This window comes from Lygodium microphyllum, unplaced genomic scaffold (assembly GCF_053477565.2).
Source record: "Lygodium microphyllum isolate KBCC unplaced genomic scaffold, Lygodium_microphyllum_v1.1.10 scaffold_31, whole genome shotgun sequence".
Classification (NCBI taxonomy): Eukaryota; Viridiplantae; Streptophyta; class Polypodiopsida; order Schizaeales; family Lygodiaceae; genus Lygodium; species Lygodium microphyllum.
This window is the reverse complement of record NW_028229514.1, coordinates 12,711,108-12,728,400: the sequence shown is the minus strand read 5'-3', so window position 1 is coordinate 12,728,400 and position 17,293 is coordinate 12,711,108. Positions and strand designations below refer to the sequence as shown.

Sequence of the window (17,293 nt, the reverse complement as noted above, 5' to 3'; positions counted from 1 at the left end):
CCTTACCACTCCAATACAATGAAGGCAAAGTGTTATGATTAGCTGATGGGTTGAGCATAGGGACCCTTAATGCCCATTGTCAAGGGGTCTTTCCACCAATCTTTTCATCCAACGTAAGGCATGAGATTGGGTTTTGTAACAACCTACTTAATGCATTCTTAGCGACTCACACAGAATTCTAAGACACTTTGGGGCAACTACCACGAAGCAACAAGGAAAATACCACACTACAACTTCACTTGACAATCCATTTCTCCTCTCTCCCCTCTTTTCCCCCATATTTGGATCCTTGATACCATTCACTTGACACTTGAGCCTAGTTTAATGCCAGCACCCCAAAATAGAAGATGCATTCTTTAGAGAATGAGAGAAATCAGCATCCAAGTGTTCACCCAATGAATATTGCAAAACCTCGTCAAAGAGCAAGATACTAGCAAGCCACTGACACAGTCCCCAAACAAACTAGCTTTCATCTCATCTTGCACAACCCTCGCAACTTTGGCCAAAGTGAAGATGGACACTAATGAGACATGTTTGGCCCAAAAGCTTTAGTTTCTATTTACAAAGATTGATGATGACTTCATCATGATGTCATCTCAACAGTGTGAGAGAAATGCCAATATAACACAAGCAATCCAGCCCTCTTTACAACACACGTTGGAACACCCAGTAGTGATCTTCCATTATGAGCCATGATCAACCATTTCCACCCAAAGGGACATTCTTCTCAAAAGACAAATCCTTCTTAACCATTCATAGCACATGGTAGCTTCAGATTGCTTACAAATTTACGACTTTGTTGTAAAATATTAACAGCATCCACCTCAAGGAATCAATCAGTGAGAAACCAAACACAAGCCACCAACTTGTAAGAGCAAAACTTCTTTACATGAGAAGGCCTTGAAACTCTCTGAAAAGAATCTTTCCCAAAAAGGGACTGCCTTTGTTACATTTGCTTCATATTTTATACATTCTTTTTGCCCAAATGGGACTTCATTGTAAAGATACATACATTCACATTCTCTTCGAAGGGCTGCAATTCTTGCCCAAAAAGTCCATTTGAGGGATGATAAGAATAAAGACATTTATCTTCAGGGGTTGAGGCTATGGGAAACATATATATGTTGAATTCTGATATTCCCAAGCAATGCACAAAATTATTCCAGCATGCAATATACAAGCAATGGGAAGTCACCACACCTCAACTTTCACTTGGGGGCAAAACTTTGACCTTGTATCCTACTGCTCAGGATCCACTTCTAGATCACTAGTTTGAGCAATAGGGCACTTAAAAGGCATTTGTCATGATCAAATCAAGTCTACATTCATCAACCAAAACCAAAACCTTCACTTCCTTCATGAATTGCTAAAAGAAGACGCTGTTGAAGCTGCTCCTTTGAGGAATACTCTGGGAGATCAAGTTGGTTGAAGCTGCAGACCACACCACACAAAACATGAGAGAACAAACAAATGTACAAGACTTAATATGAAGCAAATTTTGGCTACTGCAGAATACCATGTATGAGCTGATGGAAGCCGCTCAGGAGCTCCATATGCTTTGTGAATCTGAAACTTCTGTGGGCCTGATATTCCTTGGAGTGCACGGAACCCCTCCAGTGGAACCTGTGATATTCCACTTCCATGTTTAGTACCACGGCATAGACAAATAGCAGCAAATAATAAAGTGCAAGAGACATCTCAAGTACCTTGGAGGTGCCAGTGATGAACTGCAGAAGGCGTGCCATGTCTTCTTTGCTGAAACTGCGTACCACCTCCCAGAACCATTGTACAACTGGGGAGGCAGCAGTGTACCCTGTATATTCTGTATTTGCTTTCAAGTCCTCCACTGACAAAAACAGAATGTCAAGTACAGAGAAATAGGCAGCTCTAAAAGATTCTAGCAACACAAGTTTTTAGTATACTCACAGTCTATTTCTGGCAGACCACTAATAAGAAGCTCTAGCTCTTTATCATTAAAAATCGAAACAAGATCCCTAGATACAAGTTCATTAAAGCCTTCTAAGAAGGCATTAATTTGCGGTCTTATTGCAGTGGTAAGCCTGTGTTCTGCAACCAAATCCACATATTCATGTTTATTTTCTTCAGTTACTCTGATATTCCTTCCTCCTGGAATCAATTCATGATCCATAACCTGCCCAAATTTCAGTAAAAACAAAGATAAGCCCAAAAGGAAAAGCTCACCAAACTACATGAACACTCCCCACAATGCAACGAGGAGACTCAAGGAAATAAATGCTAATAAAGACAAAGATACCTCGGTCCTTTCATAAAGAATGTGTTTTTCCTCGTCGGCATCAATGCTAAACGTGAGACCAAGCATGTCACTTACAACATTCTGCGGCAGTAGTGTGATCAGTACAATAGAGTATTATAAATATTCAGTAACAGAGAATAGGCTCAAGGTAAACAAGGAAACTATATACCTCAAGAACCCACTTCAAGTTCTTGTAAAAATCTGGATCCACAGCCTCAATATCATGGTAGGTTACTTTCACACCTAATATATGTTTGTAGAATGATCGTGTGAAGTATACATCAAGAAGTTGACCATCAAACAGAGCTTTTGCAACCTGACAAACATGAAAATAAACATAATGCTTAAACTGTTCCACAAACAATTTCTATCCAGTGAACAAAACAATTTTAAAAAGCTGGTACAGTTGCATACCACGCGGCCCACAAATTTGAAATAGGAGAGATGCTCTGTCTGGTAGACAGAATTTGGATTAGGCTGGAAGGATGACTCATTTCCAACTGTGGTAAAGAGAAGTGCTCCCTTGTCAAAAATCACCCTTGAGAGCAGTTGATACCACTCTCTTGTTAAACCACCAGCATCAATTCCTTCTTCACCTTGAAACTGCACGGTCAAGCGACCCTTGAGTTCATCAGGAGTTCGCATCCTCAACTGGTTATATGAATCTTCTAAAACATACGCTCGTCGAACTGAGATTCTAAGAGGGGCATAATGCTGCTGCTCATGTTGCTGTCTGATCCGAGATCTAAAGTAAGATCTCTTATTATCAAAGTCTATCAATCTTGGAGTTTTCAGAAGAAGGGACAGTGACTTCTCTAAGAGGCCAGGATTCTGTCGCACAAAAGCATTGAGTAAACGCCTATGCCTGTCGGCAAACCTGGTAAAGGTAACTCCCTTCTCCTCTGTTCGTTTCTGTTGAAAGGATGGGGATTTTGTGACAGAAGCAGATGTTGCTGCCTCCTTTATCTCACAAGCAGTTGCACTGCCAAGCTCCTGATTTACTGCAGATGCTGGAACCGATCTCAGCTTGTCACACAAAACAAAGAAAGCTTCAATGAAAGGTAAAACTCTCTGGGTTCCTGGAGAAAGTGGAGGTGCTACAGCAGAACCACCAGCCACCATAGAGAAGCTACTTGATGAAGCAGATGCCGGTACAGCGAGCCTACCCTCAATCTTACCAGCACAATTGCTAAGAGCTTGCCACAAAGGCTCAATTGCTGTATTCAAATCCCTTACTATAGACAAGCTCTCCTCATGGTCTTGATCCATATTACCCTCTTGACTTCTATCTTTGATTGCAGTCAAAGCACTCAAAGCCAGCAACACTCTTAAGATTGCTGATCCAACCATGGAAGCTGTACTTATCGGTAAAGAGTCTGCATCTGCAAGGTTTTTCAGATCATCGACAGCAGAGCTACTTAGGTTTCTAGCAGCATCTGCCAGTTCTGTAATAAAGAGGCGTCGATGTGGGGCTGCCAGATCAGCTAGCTTATTGAGCACCTCTGAAACTCGTGAATATGCCAGCTCTGAGAGTCTGCAAGGGACAGAAATTGTAAAACAAAACCGAGATACCTTGACCATACACTATGTAAGAGCAAAAGTAATCAGTCCCATTAACTTACCCTTCACGTGCAAGAAGCAAGCAAAGCTTTCGAAGCTCCTCACTCGGTAAGCTCAAAAGAATTGCACATGGATCCAACTTTTCTTCAGAGCCAGAAGTTGATGCTTCAACGCGTTCCTCCTTGGGAATAACATCACTGGGCCTTGGCTGCAAATCAAGAGCACCAGTTTGTGTGTCACCACCATCCCCATTGCTTGCAGCAGCAGAGCCTCTGTTCTGAGAAGTATCTCGCAACTCCTCAACATCAGTCTTCCCCTGTTCTGTGCTTTCCACTGTTGTTGTATTTGTTTGACTCCGTGATTCAACAATCTCTCCAGCCTTGCTTGTCACCACTTCAATCAAGCCCAATACCTGTCAATAGAAGTGTCACTGACCAGCTTTTCTTACAGAAACAGCGAACCTGGAACATTTTTAAAGCTAGCAATATACCTGCTCCAAATGAGCACTACTCCTAGAATAGAGTGGCTGATTTAGCAATTTCAAAAGAAGGACGAGTGGTATATGTCCTGGCTTAGGATCCTCTGAAGTCATCTCATAATCAGCTTTCCCTTTGCCCTTCTCCTTACATGGATCTATACCTTTGTGAGAGTCTGCCTCTACTTCAAGAGAAGTAACTGGTTCAAAATAGAGCAGAAGGCAAGCAACCAGAGGATGATGTTTTGCCAAGTAGGTCAAAATCTCCAACACTCGGCGAGATACAAGAGGAGGAACCCCTAGACATCAATGGATCAGTAGTTTGAAAATGACTATCTCTCTTGAGAATTTAAAAATAGAAACTTCTCAAAACATTTATCAAAGCCTAAGTCTGCTTTTGTCAAAAGCTGCCATTTACTTATAGCAAACATGTCTTTAAAGAGTACCATTTGAAAGCTGAGGACGGGCATAAACAACATTCCACTGGCAACCATAGAGACGATGGGCAGGAGCACCATCAGCAGAAAGACCGTTATCAAATTGTCCCTCAGCATCTGGTCTCAGCATGTCCAGCAACAATTCCACTAAGGTTGAACATGTAAGATTGTGTGCGCATAGGTTATAGAGCAACCGTTGCAGAAGTCCCTTTCCCAAAGGCTGCAAAAGCAAACCTCACACTTCAGAAAGCCAATTTTCACAACAGCTAAAACCTCAAAAGCATCTGAATGCAGCTTTTTAGAAGATACTTGAGCAAGTCGCAGTAGCCTCAGAATTGCTTTCAGAGCTGCAGTATCGACAAGGGGTTTGCCATCTCCCTCCTTCCCTTTGGCAGCACCATTCGGGGTGACTGATGGAACCCTCCGTCCAGGAAAGCCAGAAATAGCTTCAACACCTCGATCTATGGCAGCAGTCACCCCTCTGCCACTAATCTCAATGCTGTTTCGTCTACTTCCGAGCCTTTGTGCAAAAAAATTGCGTGTTTGAAATTGATTCATAGCCCTTTCCCTTAACAATCGAGCCTCAGCTAGAAGAGCAGGTGGAAGAGCGGCAAGGACAGCTTCTTCTGAAGTAAGAAGGACCTGTAAAATCAAAGCACAAAATGATAAGCAAAAGTGAAAAGAGAGACAAAAGAACTCTCTATCAAACAGATACCTCTTCCCGTAGTTCGGCTGGGAAGGTTGCAATAATTGAAGCACTATCCATATCCACAGGCTGCCCTTCCACCTGTTGAGCTTGCAGCACCCTTTGAGCCTGCTGCTGTGCAAGAACTTCAGCTTGTATTTCAGGTGGAAGTGCTGCAAGAAACTCTGGATCTATATCCTCTATTGTTGTGGACTGATGACCCTCTGTCCTTGTTGTTTGTGTTTGAGAAGCCAATACCTCAGCTCTTAGATCCTCTGGAAGAGCTTCTAAAAATGCAGGGTCAATGGAGCTCATGGGTGCATCTCCAGACTCTCTTTGCAGAGCATCTTCTCCTTCTCCCCTATTTTCAGCAGCATCACCTTCCCTAACTGTTGAATCACGAGCACTAGGCAAGTGCCTGGTATCACCTTCCACAACCGGAGGTCCATCCATATCTTCATCAGTATCAACTTGTCTAGATCTGACCTCTGCACCTAGACTTCTTGAAAGAATTTCCCGTGTAGGGGGGCGCATTTCTCCCACTGAACCCGCATGTCTATCACCTTCATCATGACCATCCACACTGCCAATTTCCACCTCTAAACTTCGTAGACTCTCTCCAACTGTGGCACCACTACCACTGCTGTCCTGACTAGCAGCTTCTACATCCCTTGCAGCAGACCCGCTCCTTTCATCATGCATGTGCACATCAATGTCTGCATTGCAAGCTTGTTGACTTTGAGGTTCATTACTTGTTTGATAAACCTGAGCTTCACCAGTACTCAATGCAAAGCTGGGTGTACTTCCATTTTGCTGAGCGTGTTGAGATACATTTTCTTCACCAGTACCAACATCTTCATGCTCTCCAGAGGTAGTGTCCCTATCAGCTTGGCCTTCAGCTGTAACTTGATCTGAAACCCTTCCACTTGGATCAACAGCAGCTGGCGTACTGCCATTAGCAGTGGGTTGACTTGATGGCTGCTCATCTGAAGAGGTAAGATGTGCAACTTGTGACAAAAACACTTGCTCAATTGCTTGAGCAAGAGCAACGTCATGAGCCCCTCCCTGCAGCTGACTGTCATCTGTCCAGCTACTGAAGCGACCGTCAGTTCTACCATTTCGCCTTCCCATGCGAGGCATAGGATACATGGGGAAGTCCAAGAATGTTCCTCCCTGACCTCCCACACCACGATCTCCAAACAATGTATCCCCTATGTTGTCAGATAACATTGAACCATCATACATGAAAAGGCGTGTCACATCCATGCCTCGTTCAAGAATGGAATCAGTTTCTCTGCTTACAGTCCCTCCAGAAGCCCATGAGGAGCTTCCAAATAGCCCCCCAGATGCAGATACTGAAGAGAGGTTAGGACGGCTCAGCAGTGGATGTCGAGATGTCCAAGTGTTCTCACTCCCTGTCCTCTCAAAAGCCCTGTAAGTTGAACCTCTCCGCCGATCATTTCCTCCAGTACGTCGAAATGCACCAAACAGATCATCTATATTCATGCTTGGGAAAGGATCCACCGAGAATTCTGCATTATTTCCTACATCAGCATGCCCTAGCACTTGCACGTGGTTAAACCCAGTAGTGCCATCCCGCCACCTCACTTCAATAATACGATTCTCTCGCCACTCATCTTCCTCATCCTCATCCTCGTCTTCTTCTGCCATGTCTTCATCGTATTCTTCCTCAAGGTCATGGTCCTCCACATCTGTCTCTGGAGGCGAAAGGGCAACCTCATCATCCTCCAACTCATCTTCATCTTCTTCATCTTCCTCATCCTCGTCATCCTCATCATCCTCTTCCCCAGCATCTCCTTCCATGTCCTCCTCGTCATCCTCGTCGTCGTCCTCCTCATCTCCCAAATCATCTTCTGCCGGATGATCCATTCTGAAGGTCATTGTGGCAGTTGTAGCCACATCTTCAAGCTCCCCTGCAACTTCAGCAGCATCATGCATGAACTCTTCATCTTCACCTTCCAAGTGGACATCAGCATCTCTGTCGAGGCCCATATCATGATCTATCTCTAACTGCTCATCACCCCCAACTAGTGCCTGCATAGCCCTGATAGCTGTGTGTAAACCTACCCTAACAGATGCTTCCTCAATATCCTGATTCATCCTTTCTTCAGCTTGGCCACCATCAGTAACCTGGCCATTAGGTGCAATGACCCTTTGTTCACCATCCCTATTAGCACTCCCTGTGTTTTTCTTTGCATTTGTAGTTTCTGCTCCATACAGATGGTCTCCAGCAGCCCTCGTTAAAGCCTCAAGTGCTTTTGCAATACCACCAGCAAGCTTAGGAGCATCAGGATGATCTAAGTCAATCACCTGCAACATTGATGTTAGAGCCTGAACCATCCCTGCATCCAGCATTGCCTTTGCCATTTCTGCAGAAACTCCAGGTGCCTGACCCCCACCTGAAGACGTATGTGATGAGAGAATTGTATTCAACAGATCAACAAAGGCACGTGTTTGCCTATCAGGTGCCTTTAAACCATCTTGCAAACTGGTTTCAGTGGGCTTAGAAGTTGCAAGAAGTGCCTTTGCTATTTCTGAAAACAGCCGTCTCCTGCCTTCAGCTGAACGCATACAAACTGCCACCAGAAAGTGAGCTGCTTTACTTGAAAGCTTTTCTCTTAATTCATTTTCTGATGTTTTTTCAGCTGCTCCAGAGGGTAAGCTTGGTATTAACCGATGAAGTACATGATATAGAAGACCCCCATGACCAATCACATCAGAACCAGCATGATAGGGACCCCTTCCTTGGCAGCTCTCTGTATCACGCCTTAGAACAACACTCACTGCAGCAGAATACATTAGTATTATTTCTGTAATTAACTTAAGTATGAACGTCACCTTGGAGAAGGCAGCTGACCTTCCTGATACAGATGGCTTTTCAGAAGTTACAGGTTCATCAACTTTAGCTTTTCCTTTGTCTTTGACTAAAACTTCATCAACCTCCATAGCAGTGGCTGAACCTGGACTGCTAACCTTTAATTGAGCATTTGAATCCTTCTCAGGGGGAACAAAATCAAGGATAACATCAAGTAGCTGCTCAAGCACATGTGCAAAGCTTTGAGGAACCTTCTTATGGCCCTTTGTTAATTTACCTCCTTCAATACCTTTGGTACCAGCAGCAGCAAGATTTGATTCATCATGAATGCCTTTCCCTTTATCTTTCTCATATTTCTCTTTCTCTACCTTCTCCTTCTCCTTTTCCTTTTCCTTGTCCTTATCCTTCTCTTTCTCCTTTGCCAAGATGACATAGGGCCTGCCACCTACCTCTTCAATTTGACAGACGGAGGCAGCGGCCTGCAAAAAAATAGCTGGGTCTCTAGCAACAACTCGAGCCATTGTTGTAAGAAATATTTGGGGAGATAACCGTCCACCATTGTTGCGACTTTGAGCTGCTGCCAAGGAATGACGAATCTCTGACTCCATGGCCTGCTGAAGAGTTTGAGGATCTTCAAGGAGGTGGCGGATGATAGCTGCAGCCACATTCTCAAAACCAGGGAAAAGACTACTGCTTGGCAAAGAAAGAAGAGCCGACAGACCACCTGCATCAAGAAACTGCATGGCTATCATATGGCTTTTGGTCAGTCTAGCACAGAGTTGAAGTGCTGCTTGAACCGTTGTTGCTGGCAGCTTCATTGAGAGAAGTTTGCAAGCAGCAGACATGGTCCTGTGCTGTTCATCTTCAGTCATATAGCCAGTGGGCTTCCCCAGGACAGCTTCCCACGACCTGCTTTCTACTTTCTCAGTATCATCTTTATTTGCTATCAAGTTTGAGCCCGATGCATCACTTGCAACATCCTCAGTGACAGACGTTAGGCTCAGTTGGGGGTTTGAGTCGTACTTTGGCTTGAACTGTAGCATATAGTCAAAGATAAGAAGCAAAGCAGTGACCCACTTAGGTGCAGTCTGTTTGTCCCCTGTGTCTGTATCATTCTTGAAGTTGCTTAGAATGTCCAATCCTATGCTGACAATTCCATTTTCAGCAGCCACTTCCCTAGAAAAGCTATCCTCTGACAAAATCAAAGCCAACAAGTGAGAGATGGTTGACAAGGGACTAGCGTCACTGTCCGACTCTTCAGCTTTATAAAGCTTCAGGTGCTGGATGAGATATGGAATAACCTTAGCCCGATCCTGGCCTTTGCTGCGTGTACACATAGTAACCAATAACTCTGCCAAGGGAAACGCCACAGTATTAGAGCTGTTAAGTAAGTTCATGCAAGTAGAGAGCATCCCCTCTATAGGTGGAGGCTGTGGCTTTGCTTCATCTGTAACAAGCTCTTTTGTTTTGCCATTGGTGTCTTCACTGCCTGTGTCACTATTGCCACTGCCTAAAGACAATGCCAATGCACGGGCAAGCTCATCATCTTCTTGGGAGACCTCCTCAGGATGACCAAACAACCACTCCATTGCCATCTCAACACTATTGCGTCCTACTCTCCTGAGTGCCTCCTCAGCTCTAGCTCTTGAAAACCCCATCTCAACTATCATAGAAATTGTAGACTCATTAGGAGGTGATAAGTTGAATCTGTTTCCAGTAGTTCCCACTTCATGAGATCTCTGCCCTTTTGTGTCCCTTATACCAGAATATATGTGTCTTAGAATAGAGCAAAGCGACTCGATTAGATTTGGATTGCACTGAGGAAACATAGGATGGTTCCACACAGGGAGTACCACTTCTAGAACTTGTGCTTGAAGAGCCAAAACAAAATTTTCCGGGTCCTTGGGGATGGGAATAGTTTCCCCACTCACAGGCTGAACTAAAAGTTGTGCCATAGCAGAAGGAACCAATAGGGTGGAGGATGTCACCAGATATTCCAGCAGCCTGGCATAGTTACGTAGAGTCTCTAAAAGCCATGCCTGTCCACCTACTTTGGGTTCAGAGCTCTCTGCTTCCATCTTTCCAGTCTCTGTTTCCATTGGGGTACCAGAACTTGGTGCAGAAGTCCACAAAAGCTGACTAGTTGCTTCAAAAGTGGTTAGCAATTGCTTGATTGTTCCATGTGCATACAAGCAATTAACCATTACTGTGTTGCAATTCCTCTTTCTGCTGTCCATAACAACTGCTGTTATATCCTCCACTACTTTACCCAGGTATCTGCACTTGACTGACATTGAAGACTCGGATGATGATGATGAGGACCCAACACAACCATCATGTTGCAAGTTGTTAAGAAAGAGGATTGAAAGAGAAGAGGCAATAGCTTTTGCCACTGGACTCACTGTGACAGCATCATCCCGACGTCGGGAGGGAACAGCCATAGCCTTCCCCAAAGCCACATACAGGCCTCTAGCAGCAGTAGCTAACCTCACCATCATTTCATGATTCAAGGTATCTGCAGACTTGCGTTTTGAGGGTTCTTGGGTTGAAACAGTTTCACCAGAACTTCCTGTAGAATCCAGATCACCTCGAACTGTACGGACAGTAGCATGACGAGCCAACCGCCCCAGGCGTGCCACGTGGTTCAGAAGCTCAGTAGCAACATGCTCTCTGCGAGAGCGCCGATCACCTTGATCTGTAGGCAGTAAAGAAATCAACTCTGACTCTAAACCCCAGCGAGTGCGAGAACCAGGATTAACATACCGAAGGACAGGCATTGCCTCAGGCTCATCTTCTGTATCCCTAGCCCCCCCACTTGCGCCGCCACTTCCATTGGCCTTGCTTGTAGATTCCTCCTCTCGTTTGGGGTCTATTTTCTCATCATCAAGGACAGAGATCTGCCACTGGACCCATCTGTGAATTGCCCCTATGTCATTGAAAACCTCAGTACCCAAACTATTAATTTCAGTCATCATGGGAGCCAAACTCCTCACAAGAAAAGCTGTCAATGATAAAAAGCATTCAGATGCAGAAAGCTCGCGAAGAACCTTTGCTCGAATTTCAGCATCTAGATCAGATAGCCTTGAGCTTTGCAAAGACTCTAATGTGACAGCAGTTGTCTTTAAGTGCTCTCTAAAAGCACTACAAACTGCCTTTGTAAGAGTATTAGCATGCTGTGAAGAAAACGCTCTAAATGTAAGAAACATATTGTAGGCCGTAGGGGAGCCCCCAAAAGTTACAGGCAGACGAGGAAGTGTGAAAAGCCGAAGCAGCTCTTCAATACCCTTTTTCTCAATAAAAACCCTGCAAGTATCTGCATTTTGAAAAATTGTTTCCAACATTTGCACAGTATTGTTTATACATTCAGGAAGAAATGTTTCTCCAGTTGCCTGAGAGGTATCAGATGCAGTATCAGCTCCCTGAATCTCTTTTAGGTCCTCCTCTCTCACAGATGACACTTCTTCTGAATCTGTTTCCATGGGAATAGGAACATCAGAAGTCTCCACATCCACTGTAGAATCATCAGCAGCACCACCCATTACAGCAATGGCCTTCAGAATATCAATGCAAGCATCAACTCCTGGCCCTCGTAAAGAAGGTGCATGACGCATCAGTTCATCCAGACCTGAAGCTATTGCTGCAGGTGTGTCACCACCCAGGGCTTTCAAGTATGATTTGGAGGTGAATATTTTTACAAAACACTGCAAAGCATTGCAATCTTTCACTGCCTGCAAACCAATGTTGTTAAGACAAATTGCATCTAACGCATGGGGAATGCACCCAACAGAATCTGAGGAAGGGAGTACACCAGCAGTTATGGAATCCAAAAATGCAGCTGGTAAGCCAGCTGCATGAAGAACAGGAAAGCATGTAGGATCTTTGTTGATTAAGTCACTCATCACAGATGCAGCTAAAGAAAATACTCCTCCCCCAAATTCCTTTGCATGCTTAAAGATGGAATGCAAACATGCAGGTAGAGCACTTTCTTCTGACCCATGTAGCCGTGTTGTGTTCCCAGATGCATAAGTTCCAAGGGCAATAGCTCGAAGCAACGCCTTCAACAGAAGTCGCTGACGGTATGGAATGAGTGCCTCATTTTGTACACTGCTCTCAGGGGTTTGAACATCCTTGTTTTCCTGTCCAACACTCTTGCCTTTGTCCAATACCTGCATATCCTCCTCCTTATCCCTAGCAGCCGCTTCAACATGAGAGACCTCAAATTGCAGCCTCATTATCGTATCATCCAAACCCCCCAAATCTCGAAACAAAGTACCTGCAGGATTACTGTAATCCATGAATGCCTCCAAAATATGGACAGCCGATGTTACAAGATCAACATGTTGTGGCTTGGTATCTTTCAGAAGTGGTAACAATGTGGATATTAGACCTGCCTCCCGTAATGCTGCACAACCTGAAGAGGATGAAACCAGAACAGTCACAAGAGACAAGAGAGCATCTGCAAATGCAATAGAGCAAGTTCCTGCCTCATTTGTCAATGAGGCAACAGCCTTCTGCACAAGACTTGGCAAAATACCCCTATGGCCACCAGCACTAACAACAGCCAACACATTTGATTGGCGAGGTCGATCTTGTGCTTGTGCAGCCAATGCCAGTACAGCTAAAATCCGGATATCTTCTGGAACAGTGTTTTCTGACTGGAGTAATGCAACTAATTCATTAACAAACTCTGGTTCATTGACAAAGAAAGCTGTCAAGTCTTCATGATCTGGATTTGACTGCAGAAGCGCTGTGAAAGCCAAGAGTCGAATGCAAATATACTGCCTTCTGATGGGTAATGAATGAAATGCCCTTGCAAAACGCAATCGAGTAAACAAGGAGAATCTTAACTTTTTGGGCACATGATACTGATCCAACAGCTGCTTGAAGAGTTGGAGATCGCTTTCTGGTCGCAAATGTATGTCAGGAATATGTATAACTTGCAACCCTGAAGAGCCATATCCATCTCCTGAGCTGGAATCACCAGGAATTGATCCATCTGCATAGAACTCAAAGTGAAGAGTTGATGCCAGTTGGCTGACTTTGAAATCACAACCACCTTCCACTGCACAGGATAGAAGCCCAAGTCCCTCTTCTTTGCCACCCCATCCTTGGGATAATGAAAACAGCTTCCCATTCATAACAGGATCGCCATGCCACCTCACTGGGCGATTGGACTGGACAGGCTTCCTTACAAGAGCAGCTAATGTTTGCAATGCTGATATAACAATTTCTGGATCCGTAGCTGCTAGTAATGACATCACATGCTGCAAAAATAACAAATAATATCAATACAATAAGCTGAAACAGTAACATGGAAAATCTGATCTAATCAAAAAGAAGAAACATTTTGTAAACAAGTAAACAGATGATATAGAAAAATGGAACAGCTGAGCAACGTCAAGCATTTGGTGCAACATGATTTTCCACATTTGCTTCATTTAGTATGATAGAGCCCTTATTTATCACAATCTTGAAAGCCCAAGAACTGAAGAGTTTTGACTGTGGTTCACTTGCTGGATTGGAATATAGTGAGAATGTTCAAGGTAGGTACATTTGCATTAACTTGCACTTGTCGAAAGGCTCAGAGCACTTAGCCACATCAAGCATCCCTTTAGTGCAACATGCCGCCTCCCACAATTGCTTAAATAACTCAACCTATTATTTTTACTCATTGAGCCCACTCTTTTCACAGATCTTTTGTGCAGCCTGCACTTACTTGATTTGATGCATATGTTTTCGAACTCACGAACATGCAATCCCTCACAAAGAAGGCCACAGTGCAGAAATAAGGTCATCACACCATATGCTGTTAAACTGATTGCATGAGTAGCAACAAACACACCGACACAATCTTGAATCCTGAATATACCTCATGGGAGCGATAAAGGTATTTATTGGTGCAGTTCTCCAGTATTATCCGAGTCACCCTAAGAATCTGTAATGTAGAATCTTTAGGTAAACCCTCATTGAACTCAACAAAATCCTCCTCGAGCTGCAGGTCTTTTCTTGTCTTTACATACTTTTCAAAGAAAGTATCAAAATGGTAAAACAGGTCGGACCAATGGTGAAAATCACCCTGCAGTAAAACCCACCACAAACACTTATCACCAACAACTTTCTGATACAGTTTTTGTTCGTAGAAGCATTGTTCCAGAATATTAATTACCTTCTCAAAATCCCAAGAAAATTGAGAAAGCGGATCTTGGATGTTCTCAAGAGGAACACTTGTCACACTGAGAATGAAGCTTTTCACCTTGGGAGGCTGCAAACAGAGAGAACAAAATCAAATGAGTTTAAAGAAGCAAGCCAGTCACTAGGCTTGGGGCCTGTCATCGCTGTTAAGATGTGTTTGTGCATCGGCAATGCCTGTAATCACCAAATAATAAGGCTGCAAACTAGGTTACATGTGCAATATACAATTGGTTAGCCTGTAAACCTACAAACAAGCGCCTGGTGCCGTGGGCTAGGTTGCAAAATAGCTGACATCATGTTAGCCGATCAGAACATCGAATCCTAATACAACCTTGAGACATTCAATGCCAATCAATAAAAGCCAAACTTCTCACTCTGCTACCAGAGATCGGTGCTGCCTTTTCTAGGGTTTTAGTCTCACGAGTCATGAACTAGTCAGGTTCTTGTAATTGCGTTTGCATAGGGCAACACATGAGGTTTGGCCATTACCAAGTTCAGTCACTGATTGAGATGTTTGACCTAAAGCCACACAACCGGGCTCTGTTTTAATGGCTACTGAAAGGAGTTGAGACAAGATGATCACTGTGAGAAACCTACCACATCAACACCTCGCTTCTTCCGGGACTTCATGGTCGAATCCGTCTCTTCTCTGAAGTCCTGTAGAAGGCTGGCGTAGCGGCCGCTTACTCCACCTATTGTTGCTGCTTTTCACATGCACGGGACAGCATCCAATGTATTGGCCAGCTTTCCCTGCGAAGGGGAGGCCTGCAGAGCGCAGGCTACGAGCAGCACGTAGGACCTTGGAGATGGAGGGAAGCAATCAGGTTCCCCGGGGGCAGCTGCGGTGATCGGAGGGGGGGACGCAGGGATCAGAGGGAGGGGGAGAAGGGGGAAGAGAAGTAACGTGGACCTGCGAGGGAGGGGAGGGAGGGGAGGGGGGTATGTAGGAGGGAGGTTCTTGGAGGCAGGGGTGAGCTGGAAGGAGCTGCTTCTTGCCCCGCGGCAGGGGCGGGGGGTGTACGAGGAGGCTCTCAGCTATGGCGCTGAGAGGAAAGAGAGGAGCATGTTACGCACAGAAGAAGGGGGGAGGGGGAGGGGACCTTGTGGAGGGTTTGATGGAGTCGATGCGAATGTCGAAGAAAGGAGGAAGAAGAAGAAGAAGAAGAGGAAGAGGAAAAAAGAAGAGGAGTAAAGGAGAGAAAAATTATGCTGCACCCCAATTAGTCATTTTTGAACCTTTATTTTTAACCTTTATAAACCCTTGCACACCGCCTTTCCTCATTTTCCACCATCGATGTTGCTCTTCGTTGTTTTATAGACTCGCCCCTTTTGGTATGTTAAGCTTTAACCCTTGCAATCCCTTTTCTTTTTTGTTTTCGTCCTCTCAACAAATGAGTATGAGATGACATAATTAGAGGGACGTATCTCGATTGAAGGGTGAATCGAACAATTTTGTTGTCTAAGAATAGCATCTAGGTTAATAAACATGAAGTATTTGGTTAATCGAAGATAGAGGGCTTATCTCATGGACTATTTATCAAGGGGCACCCAATACCCTTTACAACCAACTCAACGCTTTGGTCCCTTTTACAATGCCCAACCTTGGTGACCACCTGGGAGGAAGAATGACAATGCCCCTTTTCAAGACAATATTTTTCCAAAAGGTGCCTCAATACTTCCTAAGAGAATATAGCTAGTGACCTTAGCTTCATCCCATGCTCTCCCTTCCACTTGAGCTAAGATGTCTTGGGAGCATCCAACTTATTCTTACATGAATATAATTCCAGTTTGTGTCCTTATTTTATGTTATAATAACATATGTATCCAAGCTTGATAGTACCAAACTATTTATGTTTTTACTTCAACTTGTGTATAAAAACATATAAGATAAAAGGAAATGCAAGACATGCAATTGGACTGGTGGTAATTGCTTTCAAGTCACTCTGAGTTGTTGGCTCATCAAGAAGATAAAACTACTCAAGGCAACTTAGGATATTAATCTCCTACATAGATTGATAAGTCTCTAGTTATAAGAGAGAAATAATAGAGCTTACATAAACTTGTTCCTACTCTTTTGTGATCCTTTATGTATCTCTAATTCTCTCTTGCATTAAGCTTATCAATGATATGTTGCACTTGTTGAAGCATGTAGAGCACTCGATTAAACTTTTTATTATCAAGTTGGAGTTATCTTTGATCTTTAATCTTTCTCGGCCTACAGTTTTGTACATATCAATCATTCGAGTGCCAATGTTGGGATTAGAGAAATGCATGTCAATTGTTGGCAAATGGTCGTGGGATCTTGGAGAACTTGCACTTCCTTAAATAACATAGCAAGTGTTAGATCAACAAACCAAATTGATATCAAATTAAGGCAAGTCTTATTAAGCAACTATTGGAACTTAGAGTCTTACCTCGAGTTAAATTATGAGCAAATCTCATTGATAAATTGATTAAATCTAGCCAAATAAACCTTCATATTCATCATTGATAAAGTAAGTTACTAAACTTGCTCTATCCAACTTGATATTGGACATCAAGCTCCTAATACAATGTAACTGACTGTATATTTTCATATTGTGCTTTAGGGGGGGACTTTATGATGGACATCAATGCTACGACTGGTGTTGCTAATGAACATCATCTTTGATGTTGAAGTTGATGGTCAACATCAATCAAAACTTTATGGTTGATGTTGGACATCAAAGTAGCATTGTTAAATTTTGACATCAAGCTAATGGGTTGATTGATCTTGCACGTCAACTTTTAAGATTCTAGCATTAGCCATATAAGTAGACCAATCACATCATTATCCCTAAACCAGGGGTCAAAA

At 43.7% G+C, this 17,293-nt stretch overlaps 1 protein-coding gene across 1 annotated transcript; it reads right to left on the bottom strand.

Moving 5' to 3' along the window:
• Nucleotides 1-866: 866 nt before the first annotated feature.
• Nucleotides 867-15,585, bottom strand: LOC148009321 (E3 ubiquitin-protein ligase UPL1-like). Its single transcript, XM_087673547.1, has 15 exons — nt 15,058-15,585; nt 14,435-14,530; nt 14,138-14,344; nt 5,463-13,532; nt 5,057-5,389; nt 4,757-4,967; nt 4,326-4,609; nt 3,898-4,247; nt 2,690-3,809; nt 2,445-2,591; nt 2,276-2,356; nt 1,927-2,152; nt 1,707-1,846; nt 1,517-1,623; nt 867-1,431 (listed from the first exon to the last, which is right to left on the bottom strand). The coding sequence occupies exons 1-15, from the start codon at nt 15,088-15,090 to the stop codon at nt 1,329-1,331; spliced, it is 11,508 nt and encodes a 3,835-aa protein (XP_087529673.1). The 5' UTR covers nt 15,091-15,585; the 3' UTR covers nt 867-1,328.
• Between the last annotated feature and the right edge of the window lie 1,708 nt (nt 15,586-17,293).

What these genes read in the sequence shown, in the direction of transcription:
- LOC148009321 (XM_087673547.1), bottom strand. Translation starts at nt 15,090, where the DNA reads ATGAAGTCCCGGAAGAAGCGAGGTGTTGATGTG. An exon ending in AGAAGCGAGGTGTTGATGTG is followed by an intron (nt 14,531 to 15,057) that starts GTAGGTTTCTCA and finishes CTCTGTTTGCAG; the next exon opens with CCTCCCAAGGTGAAAAGCTT. An exon ending in ACTTGAAGTGGGTTCTTGAG is followed by an intron (nt 2,357 to 2,444) that starts GTATATAGTTTC and finishes CTACTGCCGCAG; the next exon opens with AATGTTGTAAGTGACATGCT.